Raw genomic sequence first — 12,334 nt, 5'->3', positions numbered from 1 at the left:
GTACAGCTTGTTATTACAGAAAACATTATAGGTCGACTGAGGGAATTAGCCTGTTACTTGACTCTACAAGGCTCATTATAGCGACCACTGCAACTTTTAATTAGCAAGGGCCTCTTTGGTTAACTTTGCATAAAACTGCGTACACGTGATCACGTAACGTTGTGTGTGCTGTGTATTGGCAAAGGGGTTAAACACTGATCCACAATGTACACATGGGTGATTATGTGGAATCTTATTGTTAACATTATATGCGAAGGGCTTTTTTCCTTCACCGCGGATGAAGTTTGCTGCTTGTTGTCATCCTTTACAGTACGTTTGCTATGGTGCCGCAAATGTTTTTTGGTTTTCTTTTTTAATTCTCATTTTCTCAAGGATTTGCTATAAGTTATTGAAATCATGTCATCATCATGGTACCTGTTAGAGACTTCTGAAGGTGGAGCAAGACTCCAAGACTCTAATGTATGTTTTAATTTCCCAGAGCTAAATGTCTTCAAATCCCTCTTCTTTTTTTTTTTTTAATGTGACAAAGTAACATTACGTTTTAAGATGTGTTTACTGTCCTATTTATAGAAAGGAAAGGAACAAATCCTCACACTCATAGAGCCAGTTTCAGCAGCTGACCCGAAATTTAGGCTTGTTCTAACCTAAATATTTACTTAGTTGAGTTTAACAAAGGACCAAATTGAAACGAGCTGCACCGAACAAACTAGTTCTTACTTCAGGATTATTTGTCACTAAATATTTAGCTACACCCACTAACTGCTACCATGTAGCCAACTGAACCAACTGAAAATGCGTTTGCTGGTTTCACTCTGGGTGAGAGTGTGTCGTTCTTACAGGTTTTAAATGATATTCCACAACAATATTACTCAAATACAAAAGATTACCGACATTTGAATGATGTTAGTGGGATCTAAGAGGAGCGAAGACTTCTTAAGAGATGTCACACTGGCTTTTGTAGACGCTACTACAAAGGAAGTTAGAGACAGAGTTTACTCTAATACAAACAAGTAATCAGAGAAATGCACTAATAATTTACAACCTATTCACAGTTGACTGTGTGTTCAATGTGTACTGATCCTTGGTAGTATTACAATATGTTTACTTCAGTCACTGGGCTGTCACATAGTTGGTTTGGGCTTTAAACTTCTGGGTTTTTTGTGTGTAGCCTATAAATCTGATCCCCACTGCTTGTCGATGCCTGTAGCATTGTGTGATGGATGTACCCTGTTGAATTGGTTCGCTGTCCCTTCCAAAACTGCTTAATGGCTCTGACATTGTATGAGGTCTGTGCTCTCAGTACTAAATAATTCAACAGTACAGAGTGACTGTCTGAATTGCTTTCTTTCTGCTTTGCAAAGACATCACCCAACTCCCCTCTACCTGGCCCACCTCTCAGGGAGGATGTGCAGTGTTTCGTATTAATTTTGCATAGTTCCTCTATGGTGCACGCCATTTCATCTGAGGTAGTGCAAGTGAGTTATGGGAGCAGAGAAGGTAAATGAGGACCCAGGAAATGGCCACATGGCCACATGGCCACAAGCCTGTGTCTGATCTGACACTGGAAATGACAAAGAAAACCTATGAGGCTTAGTCATGACACTGTGACTGACAAAGTAAAATATAGATACTGTAAAAAAAACAAAAAACAAACAGAAATCCTAACAATGGTCACTCATGGTCACAAGTTTATGACTCCTAAGCAACAAGTGTAATTAATTTTTTTTTTTTTTCTTTTCTTTTTAAAAACCTCTGTTTCCCCTTCCAGGTTACGCCTTCCTGCTCTTCCAGGAAGAGACCTCTGTTCAGGCTTTGATTGATGCCTGCATTGAGGAGGACGGCAAGCTCTACCTGTGTGTATCCAGTCCCACTATCAAAGACAAACCCGTAAGTGGCACCCATCCATCCATTAGCTGTAACCACTCATCCTGTTCAGGGTAACGGGAGCCCATCCTAGCTGTCATTGGGTGAGAGGCGGCGTGCAGCCTAGACCGATCGCCAGTCTATGTTAGGGCCAACACAGAGAGCGAGACACAGACAGACAAACATTCTCCCCTCGCATTCGCATCTGCGGGAAAATTAGAGTCACCAATTAAACGTACGTGTCTTTGAACTGAGGGAGGAAACTGTGGGAGGAAATTTCCACGTCGAGAGAGCAGCAGGTTACTGATGATGAAAACGGCACCATTCACTCCACCACCGTGCTGCTTAGCCGCTATTCACCTAGTCAAATAAACCAAGTAGATTTATTGTATGTTGTCGTGCACCTTTTTTCCTCATCTGCCCTAAACACACATTTTACCTTCACTGATGTTTGGTCATAAACAAGACGTGGAGAATGTAAAGTTGCATCACTCCGCATTAGCTATTATTGGAATGTGGGCGCCATCTTGTGATGTATGTTTACCTGTACCTGTATCAATGGTAAGAATGGGTTAACTGCATCTCTTTTGCCTTGGCTAAAAGCTGGTTAAATCATTCAGATTTGATTGAGACCCTACCTGCAGAAATGAAATTGTCGGAGCAGCAAACGGTATTTAGAAAAACTGGTAATGACAAATGCACGAACAGTTTTTCAGCATCTCCATGTAAGATGTGCTAATTCCCAAACAGTACGGTCGGACTCACGAAGGTTCGGCAGTCGTACTCCAGTGACCTGCATATCCTTACTTGGGTAAACCGAAATTTTTAAATTGACAACTCTTGACGAAAAGTCAGGGTATCCTCTTATAAAAAACGATCAGCCTCATCATTCAGGACCAAAGTGGTGGCTGGACATGGACAGGAAACATACTGTACCACATAATCATCTACCTTACTGGATTCTGCTTCCTTTGTTCTCCTGCAGGTCCAGATTCGTCCCTGGAACCTGAGCGATAGTGACTTTGTTATGGACGGCTCCCAGCCTCTGGACCCCCGCAAGACCATCTTTGTTGGGGGAGTCCCACGGCCCCTACGTGCAGGTAACTATACTAACATGTATGAAATATGTCTTTTATTAGTATTTTTTTGTGATCCCCAAAAGCTCCTAAATTGGCTTCATAATGTAAAGTAATGTAATGTAAACAAGCATCGAGGCTGAAGGCTGTAATGAAAAGTTCTCCCTGGGAGAAAGTCCTCTACTTCGGTTTCCAGGAAGCCAGCCAAGTGGTCGTAGAATTCATGGTGTAATGGCAGGCTCAGTCTTTCTGTTCTCGTGATAAACACTGCTGGCTTGCCTGCAATGTGACCCCTACTCATCATGCCAGCAGTTTCCCACTGCTGCTCTGATGAGCGCTGGACTAGGTTAGACTTTGACATCAGTTAATAACGGCGTCCATCACAAAAGTGCAACTTTTTAAGAGGAGCTGAAGCATTTGAATTTGAGAACAAAAGCAAGGGCTAAATGGCCTTTAACTCGCAAAGCCACATGAGAAGAGCGGCTGCAGCACTAACCATCTCCCTCCCTCTCCTCTTCAGTGGAGCTGGCTATGATCATGGACCGGCTGTACGGAGGTGTTTGCTACGCCGGCATCGACACTGACCCGGAGCTCAAATACCCAAAGGGGGCCGGCCGCGTGGCCTTCTCCAATCAGCAGAGCTACATCGCCGCCATCAGCGCTCGTTTCGTTCAGCTGCAGCACAATGACATCGACAAAAGGGTGAGCAAGTTCGTGCACTTCCTTCACAACATCCTTCCGCTGAAAGAAAGCAGTGTCTCCACCGCAGCTGAGGTTTTTCTCAGTCATTCCTACGGCACGCAGCAGAGCTGAACTCTGCTGGAGCCCTCTCCCGTGTTTCACTGCTCTCGTTATAGCCAACTGCTCAGCGCAGCCTACAATAACAGAAGGCTAAAGCCTGGCTGTGCAGTCGCTGTGGCCTTTGGCCGCCGGAGTCAAGACAGATGTTTCAAGTTGCAGACGCATAGGGCTGGTTTAATTATAGCAGTTCCTTATACATGTATATCCACTCAGGCCGCGCTGCAGCCGGGCTATTTCAGGCACGCCGGCCAATTGCAGCGGGACAGATTGTGACCAAGAGAGACTGGTTGTCAGCCAGGAAGCCGAGCCTCTGTAGGGCGGGGCAGTGCAGCCCACTTCAGCTATCAGCATCTATCATTGGAGGGGAGGGGAGGGGGGGGGGGGGTTGGTGTGTCTATTATGATTGAGACTGGGCGGAAAACAAATAATGTTCCGAACCCGTCAAAGAAAACAATACTAGGTGAAGAAAGACGTTCGTCTAAAAGTGCGACACAACGGTATTTATCAAGTCCCTTGTTAAACAGCTTTTGACCCAGTTAAAGATTTTTCCTATTTTTAAGCTCCATTTGCTTTCACCTTCATAGTGATTAAAAAAACATGCATTATGTGACGTTGCTAACTGTTCCAAAGAACGTATCCGTTGTAAACCACAGAAAGTGGGCCACGAGAAGAGCACATTCTTGAGACCCACCATTAGCTTGGCTTTAAAGGCGGGTTGTGTAATAAGGAGGCCTGCCGCTGCCACTTTTCTCTCCAATGTTCCCTTTTCTTGCCACCAGCATCCACAATTCCATTAACTGTGAAGGCGTCTCTGTGACAGAAAATAAAATCTCATTACCCCTGGTCAACCTCGTGTCCACCCAGCTCATACTGGTGTTTAATAACATGGCAGCGCTGCCATTTTCTGCCCAGCCGTGTTCTCATGTTTTTTTTTTTTTTTTTTACTTGAGGAAGGTTGATGCTCACAGCAAAGCAGAGGAATTTTTTTTTTTTTTAAACTGTAGCCTCAGACTTTAGCCAAGGAGGACAGTCTCCTACTGTTAGAGGAGTCGATAACCTTTCATTTTGTGGCCACGCTATAATAAGGTTAGCATTCACCGCTGCCTACTCATGCACTGAGGCGTCTCCATGGTGACTGAGCTCTCATTTCTTGTCCGCTGGCTTTGTGGTCAAACTCACTTCACTAGTGGACGGGAGTATACCTGCCTCAATCTGGCCTGGTTTTATTTTGGAACATTGCACAGAGGTTGCTTTGCATGGACTCTGTGGACTAATGTCCGAAGGAGCCAACTCAGTCCTTTATCTGCTGTTTGGGTTGGTTTTGCAGTGTAGTTAAATGGGTTTGAAGTACAACTGTATGCAAGTGTATTTTCGTGTGTAAAAATACCTGTTAGTTTTATTTTGATTTGTTTGTTGATATTGTTTTACTTCTTCCTAGGTGGAGGTGAAGCCGTACGTCCTGGACGACCAGATGTGTGACGAGTGCCAGGGGGCTCGTTGCGGGGGGAAGTTTGCCCCCTTCTTCTGTGCCAACGTCACCTGCCTGCAGTACTACTGCGAGTACTGCTGGGCCAGCATCCACTCACGAGCCGGCAGAGAGTTTCACAAGCCACTGGTGAAGGAGGGGGGCGACCGCCCTCGACACGTCTCTTTCCGTTGGAGTTGAGGGGGCTCGGGAGTCAGCTCTGTCCTGGCGAACCTACACCTGGCCCCTAAAAAAAAAAGAAAAAAAAGAAAATAATCTCCTCCGCCTTGCTACCTTTCAGCCGAGGACAGCGCTGCCGTGCCCCCCTCCTCCTCCTCCAGCAGCCCCACCTACTACACCCTGCTCCCCACAAACACCTCATAATAAAAAATAAAAGCAAAAAGGATTCCATCACGGGACGCTCTTCATCCCACGTGGCTCTGAACTCATTGTCTAGTGTTCCCCTCTGATGAAACACTGGGGGAACGAAACCCGAAAGTCTGTCAGCTTAGAATTTGCACTTTGGCACAAAATCTCACTAAACACACACACAGACAAACACACACACAAACACACACACCACACACACACACACACACACACACACACACACACAGGATGGTATGTTTGACAGCGGGCTACTTTTAGTTCCCTGTCGACTGTGTGGTGTGGTACGTCCTGTTGGACTCACCCCCTACTGAAACAGAGGTGGGACCACACAAATATTTAAAAAGTATATATTTTTTGTTTTGTACCTATCTATACATATATAGATAATTTAAATTTTCTGTAAAAGGAGCATGCACTTGTTTTGAAAAGCTGTAGTTATATTGGCCCTAGTAAGATAAAAAAAACGTTACCAAAGGCAACTGAAATTACCGCATACAGAAAAAGCCTAATATGTGGCATAAGATGTAGCAAGATTTAACAACTATCCAGTAGTGTGGGCTCGTATCGCCCGGAGTAAAAAAATAACACGAGATATTTGCTCTTAATTTTGACATTGAAAATATTAATACCTCAAATGCTCAATCAGATTAGTTTGCTTTCAATTTCTAGGTCTTTATTTTTATAATAACATTATTTTTTAGTGTTATGTAAATGTAATGCTGCAATAGCTTTGCTGCTAAATCCATGGTATGAACAGATACCATAAGTACTCTCTCTTCAGGCTAAGGTGTAAAATAATAGATAACAGATCCAGAGAAGCACCTGGTGTTTTAGAACCACGGGCTGTCACTAGGGGGGGGGCAGGGGGCACCCCTATAGCTATGATAGCTATCTGTTGTGGGGGTCAGGGTGGGTCACCCCTAACTGCATGTTTATTTCAGTCGGGTTGATGCATGCAATACACTTTTCAGTATCATGTCTACTATTCGATTCAGCCCATGTTTGCACAACACACTATAGACATGCGTTGGACGCGCATGAAACTGGACAGAAACAGGGAAGACTGGTCAAAGGAGCCACCGCGGCTCTGCGCTGCTGGGTCAGGCTGACAGACCACGCCACAGGGCGGCACAGAAGATGCTTCCTGCACTAACAGGCAAGCGAGCACAGCCAGACATCCTGAATAATCACAAATCAAATCAAATGTAGGATTAGCATTTAAAAGTGTCTGCGATAGGTGAAGTACTTTTTTGGAGTGATTGTTGATATAATTGTGCAATTTTTTTATACCGTATGTAGTTAGGCCTGAGTAATGCCTAGAACTGTGATTCGCTTTAACTGTCGTTAATGTCCGACATAGAAGTCCTGTGAAACTTCATAATTAGTGTATGCACATGTATATATGTTCTCTTGTACACACACTTGCACCAGTACACACAGAAGCCTCTCACACAACACACATGAACACACACATACACAAAGAGAAAGCTGTCTTTCTGTTAAACACACAAACACACACAGGCCTAAAAACACTGAGTCTGATCCGACGAGAAGACTCAACAATGTGCTTAAACTGAGAACTGAGGTCTGTTTTTTTTTTTGTTTCACCATTGGCTAAAGCGCACATTTACGTCCCAGAATGCAACCAAAGAGCTCACGTGTTTGACTTTTAACAGGCCACCTAAAACACACGCACACACACAGAGTGAGCAGCCACCTGCTGCAGGAGGCCGTGTGGGCCTCCTGCAGAGGAGCTGAAGGTTGAAGTCAATATAGATGAGAAAACAGAGGGCAGTTTGCGAGAAAAAAAAACGGACAGGGGGGGTGGGGGGGCGGTGTTCTGAGGTAAATAAAAAGAAACATTATAGCTACTAGAGACTTGGGTTTGAAAACCTCGAGCTCTGCACATGCTCTCACTACATTGCTTGGTCAGGGTTGGGAGGAAATGGGAGTACAGCAATCCTGGAACATGTGCAAAGATGAGGTTACCATATTTATCCAGATTTTGTTTTCCTGCGAAGCTTGAAGTAATGGACCTGCTAAAAAAATGGTGGATATATAAATATATATTTTGTCTTTATCAAAAGGTTATGGTGCAGTTCAATACAGGATTGGGTGGGTGGGCAACCAGGGAGGTGTTTGGTAATGATGAATGCAATGAAAAGGAGGAGACAGGGTGGCTCTGGTTTGGGCATGGAAGTGAGAGTGGGTGGGGGGCATGTTACACTGGTTTTTAGCAGTTTTGTGGACAATCTGAATGGGATCCTATATCATTGGAACTTAATGTGATGCCCCCCCCCACCACCAAAAAAAAACCTTTTATTTTTGTCTGTGAGTCATGTCTTGCTGGTGCCCGTAGTCCCTCTCCTCATTCTTGTTTTAGTCGCAAACTGATTTTTTTTTTTTTTTTTCCTTAAGCTTTAGAATAGATGTTTTTTGTTTCTTGTCCAAGAAAAATCTAATAGGAACTAAGTGGAAGATAATTTTTTTTACTGATAGAAAAAAAAAAAGATTAAAATAAGAGGCTGACCTTGAGTAATAATAATTATCCCAATGAAAGTGAATTCTGGGTGTTTTTTGTGACATTTCTTTCCCCACCCAGATAAGTTTTTCTATGTTTGTTTCTTCTCTATAACAGATATTTGTTATGCACTAATCTTTGTATCTGAACAGTTTTCGACAGTCAGCAGTTCTTTTTGTTAAAAGACAAAAAAAAAAAACAAAAAACGATAACGCGTGCTTTCTGACTGACAGGATCTTTTGCAATACCTCAATTTTGAAATATATTAGGAGAGAAACTGATATTTTCTAAGTAAGTTTATTCAAATGAAAATATATATTAATTTAATTCTTCAAAAAAAAATGATTTAACAGATGGTTGATTTTTTTTTTTTTTTTTTTACATTTTTTTCTCATGCTTATTTGCTTTCATTTTAAGAATTTATTTTTTTGAAAAAAAGACAACAACTGAAGGAGTTAGAGCTTTATAAATAATATAATGGTGGAGTTAGTGCGAATACAGTCGACTTTATTACAGTGGAAGTTAGGGTGCGTGTCCCACTGGTCAAATCGGTCAAAATATCAGAATAGAACTCTTCAGGGGAAACAAAAATATCACTTATCATATTTCCCACTTTTTTTTTTGTATATTTATAATCAGTCATATACTATGCTAACAAGAGTTGTGAAAGAGTTCTTCTGTTCATTATTTTTTTAAGAGAAGTTTTTTATGTTTCCTAAAAGTATGTGCTCCCTTTTTGTTTTGTAAAAAAGCAGCGTGACCCTGATTTCTTAGCCTGACATCATTGGGAGAAAAATTGACCTGAGCGTCACTGAACAGCTGGAGGTAGTGAGAAAAGAATGTTATTTTTAACACAAAACACACACAAGTGTTTTCACCTGTAACTTGATCGAAAGCCCCCAAGGTGCATCAATTGACTGGTGGCCTTCTATTCACGCAAGACTTGAATTAGACCCTTTTTTTTTTTGTTTTGTTTTTTTTTTAAGGCTAAGAACCTTGATTCTTTGTTGTAATGTGCAATACTGTTTGTACTGTTTGTAGAAAAGATGAAAACAAGAAAAAGAGGCATAAATCTTTATTGCAGAATTATTTTCATTGCAAGCATTGTGATTCACTAAAATCATTTTCTACTGTGTATTTACCTACTCTACCTGCTAGTACCTTCCAGTAGTAATGTAGCCTTTGTACTGAGAAATTTTCATTATTTTTAGAAAGTTTTGCTAAAAAAGAAAAGAATTTAAAACATATTTACATATTTTCATTTTTCTTTCCTATTTCTTTCTTTACAGACTTATTTCTCAACCATTAATAGTTATTTCTGGGGGAGACTTTCATATCTGGTCAATGTCATTAATATTATTTTGTATTTTTACGTGGAATAAATTAATTTTATGATGCTAATTCTTTAAAAGTTTTATTTTTTCCATTTTGTTTTTCACTTTTTTTTTTGAAGCTGAAAAAGAAAAAAACTTTGTAATATTGTTACTAAGGTGTCTCAATTCTTGAAAAATGCTACGCTTTCTGTGTTGACTCAATGATGTTGCTTACATTAGTGTGAAAATCATCTACGGTGAAAAAAAAAAAAAGAAACTACTCACAAGCAACAGATTGGTGGCTGGTGATGTTTAAGTGATTCGCAGTGTAAACAAATGAACGGGCAATAAAAATAAAAATGTCAGAATGGAGCATACACGCAGTATGTTGTGAAGTAATTGTGGAAGATGGACAACACCACTGACCCATTTATATTGCTTCTGCTACTCCAATACTACTACTACTACTACTGCTACTGCTAAGTACAATAACGTCCTCACGTGAAATATTCAGCATTTATGAAAGACCGCTTTGTATCACCACTTCTTTCTGGTTTGTTCCGTCCCTGCAGGTGGCACTAGTGTGATTGTATCCAGTATGAATGTAGAGATACACTGTTTTCCCTGTTTATTTATTTGTATTTTTTTTTTTTACATTTTCCGTTTTGAGCTGAGAGACAAAGACAACGTAGACATCTTGCAAAATGTACTTCTCACTCATGCCGAGCATCAGACGGCTACAAATCAACCTAGAGTTCGGGAGACTGTTAGCTTAGCATTAGCGCCCGTCAGGAACTAGTTATGGACTTGCTCTGTAACAGTACAGTATTAGTATTGTAGTTGATTTTGCTTGTTGATTTAAATGAACAACATATAAAATGAATTACTGACTAATTGAGGTGCTGGTAGGCTTTTCAAAATGTCACTTCTTTCTATTGCCATCAGTCTCCGTGCTAAGCTAATGGCTTGGGCTTCATATATAACCGACAGAAATGAGACTCCCTACCAGAAACTCTGCTCCCCCATCTAAATAACTTAGAATATTAAAAAAAAAACTCTAAAACAAACCTGTTTTGGTGTTGAAGATTAAATGCTGGACCACTTCTTGGCCTTGAGCTTTAACTCCCTCAAGTTTCGAACGAGACACAAGGTTGTTACTGAAGGAGCTTCATAGGTGCTGGTAGGAAAACGGAAACTTCAGAGAGAACTGGCCTAAGCTAAGCTAAGCTAAGTTAAGCTAAGCTAAGATAAGCTAAGCTTAGCTAAGCCATCCAGTCAGTGTAATCAGCTCCAGGCCAAAGCTTAACTCTGTGTACAAAGTTGGTATCAATCTTCTGTGTAACTCAGTAAGACAACGAATAAGTGCAATTTCCAAAATATTGAACCGTTTATTTGTTGTTTTAAATTCAGGTCGCGGCTTCATTTTGAAACGTTTGTGATGTTCCTTTCGCTGCAGTAATTCATCCAAAAGACTCCAGCTCATGTGAGAATGTTATTTCTGGCTGAGCTTTTCTACCAGTTTATACAGCTGATGCTAATAACCATCCCCCCCCCACCCCCCTCTTCCCTCTCCCCTCCCCCCCCCCAATGTCTTTCTAACTAGTCCTGCCCTTTGCTCTCTCCCAGGACTCAGTATTATTCACCACCACACCACCAAGTATTTCTCTACCATCTGGCCATTTTGTTTGAGTTTCTCTTTCACCTAAAAAAAAAATAATTATTTATACCTGAACTATAAATCAAGTGTATGTGCAACAACAAAAACAACAAAAAAAGATGATCATGATTTGAATGATGGCAACCATTTTATATATTCCTCTCTAATAATGTGTATGTACTTCATGTAACTAGATTTGGATATTATAGTGTATGTTCACTTCTGCTTCATGGGCATTTTCTGGGTACGTTAACACTGTAGGTCTCATTATGTTGTGATCTCGAAAAGAAGAAAGACTGGTTATGGGTTTTTCCACCAACACCCTCACTACTTTTCAAATGTACTTTTCTTTTTTTCTATGAAGACATGTTTTTATTTCCTAGGTTTGAAACCTGGTCCTATCTTGATGAGGCTCTTGAGATTGTTGACTTGGACCTATGGTTGTCTTTAACATTTTGCAGTATAACTGTGATTTGAAAACATGGAGCTCAATGCTGCTAATGCTTACTACTGCTTCAGAATTTGTAGTAGTTCCCACCTTAATTTCTCCTTTTTCTGTACTAAGCAAATCTTATTAAACGTAGTTGTATGACGCTGTGAAACCTTGTGGTCTTTTGCATGGCACCTCCCCCCCCACCTTCCCTTCCACCTGATGGCTGACCATCAATAACTTGCATTGTACAAAACACTGGCGGCTTAATGTGCTTTTATTAACATGTACTTTTTCAGTATGATGGATTACTTGTTCAGATTCAGATGACGAGGCAGTAATCAGACAAACCATCCATAATGAAATTTTTTTCCAAGAAAACAAAGTCACCACAAGATCCACGATTACCTATCTTATTTGATCATTTCACCTTAGCTTCCACAAATGGAAAATATGTATGTAAAAGTGCTAAATGCTGTATTTTGAAAGCCATTGTTTGAATTAAGTAGTTTTAATGAACATCTTTGAAATTTATAGTACACGGCCAGAGGGGTTGACACATTTTCTTACGTTTTATAAAAGTCACCAAAAAAAAATTGTGGTGAATGAATATTTATAAAACTATGTTCAGTAAGCACATTTAAAACTAAATAGAAGATTCTTAAATTGGGTTCAAAACAAATCAGCCATAACTTAAGGTGAAATTTTCTTGTAAGGGACAAGCTGGTTTCATAATAATAATAATAATTCATATTATGTCTGTTACGTGCCTCTAGACAAACCAGTTCAAATGAATGACAGAATCCTAAATTTTCTAT

General features: G+C 40.7%; 1 protein-coding gene across 12 annotated transcripts in view; it reads left to right on the top strand.

Annotated features, from left to right (window-relative positions):
- The window catches only part of cpeb3 (cytoplasmic polyadenylation element binding protein 3), a 39,823-nt gene extending 28,135 nt beyond the window's left edge, over positions 1-11,688 (top strand). For all 12 annotated transcript variants that reach the window (XM_067474448.1, XM_067474471.1, XM_067474462.1 and 9 more), the window contains 4 exons: positions 1,769-1,887; positions 2,849-2,963; positions 3,460-3,641; positions 5,179-11,688. In XM_067474448.1, coding sequence (XP_067330549.1) covers positions 1,769-1,887; positions 2,849-2,963; positions 3,460-3,641; positions 5,179-5,406 — 644 coding nt within the window. In that variant the 3' untranslated portion in view covers positions 5,407-11,688. The remainder of the gene's footprint in view (positions 1-1,768; positions 1,888-2,848; positions 2,964-3,459; positions 3,642-5,178) is intronic.
- The last annotated feature ends 646 nt before the right edge of the window (positions 11,689-12,334 follow it).

Source organism: Channa argus, chromosome 1 (genome assembly GCF_033026475.1).
Source record: "Channa argus isolate prfri chromosome 1, Channa argus male v1.0, whole genome shotgun sequence".
NCBI classification, from domain to species: Eukaryota; Metazoa; Chordata; class Actinopteri; order Anabantiformes; family Channidae; genus Channa; species Channa argus.
The sequence above is the reverse complement of the archived record's forward strand: the minus strand, read 5'-3'. Positions and strand labels throughout refer to the sequence as shown.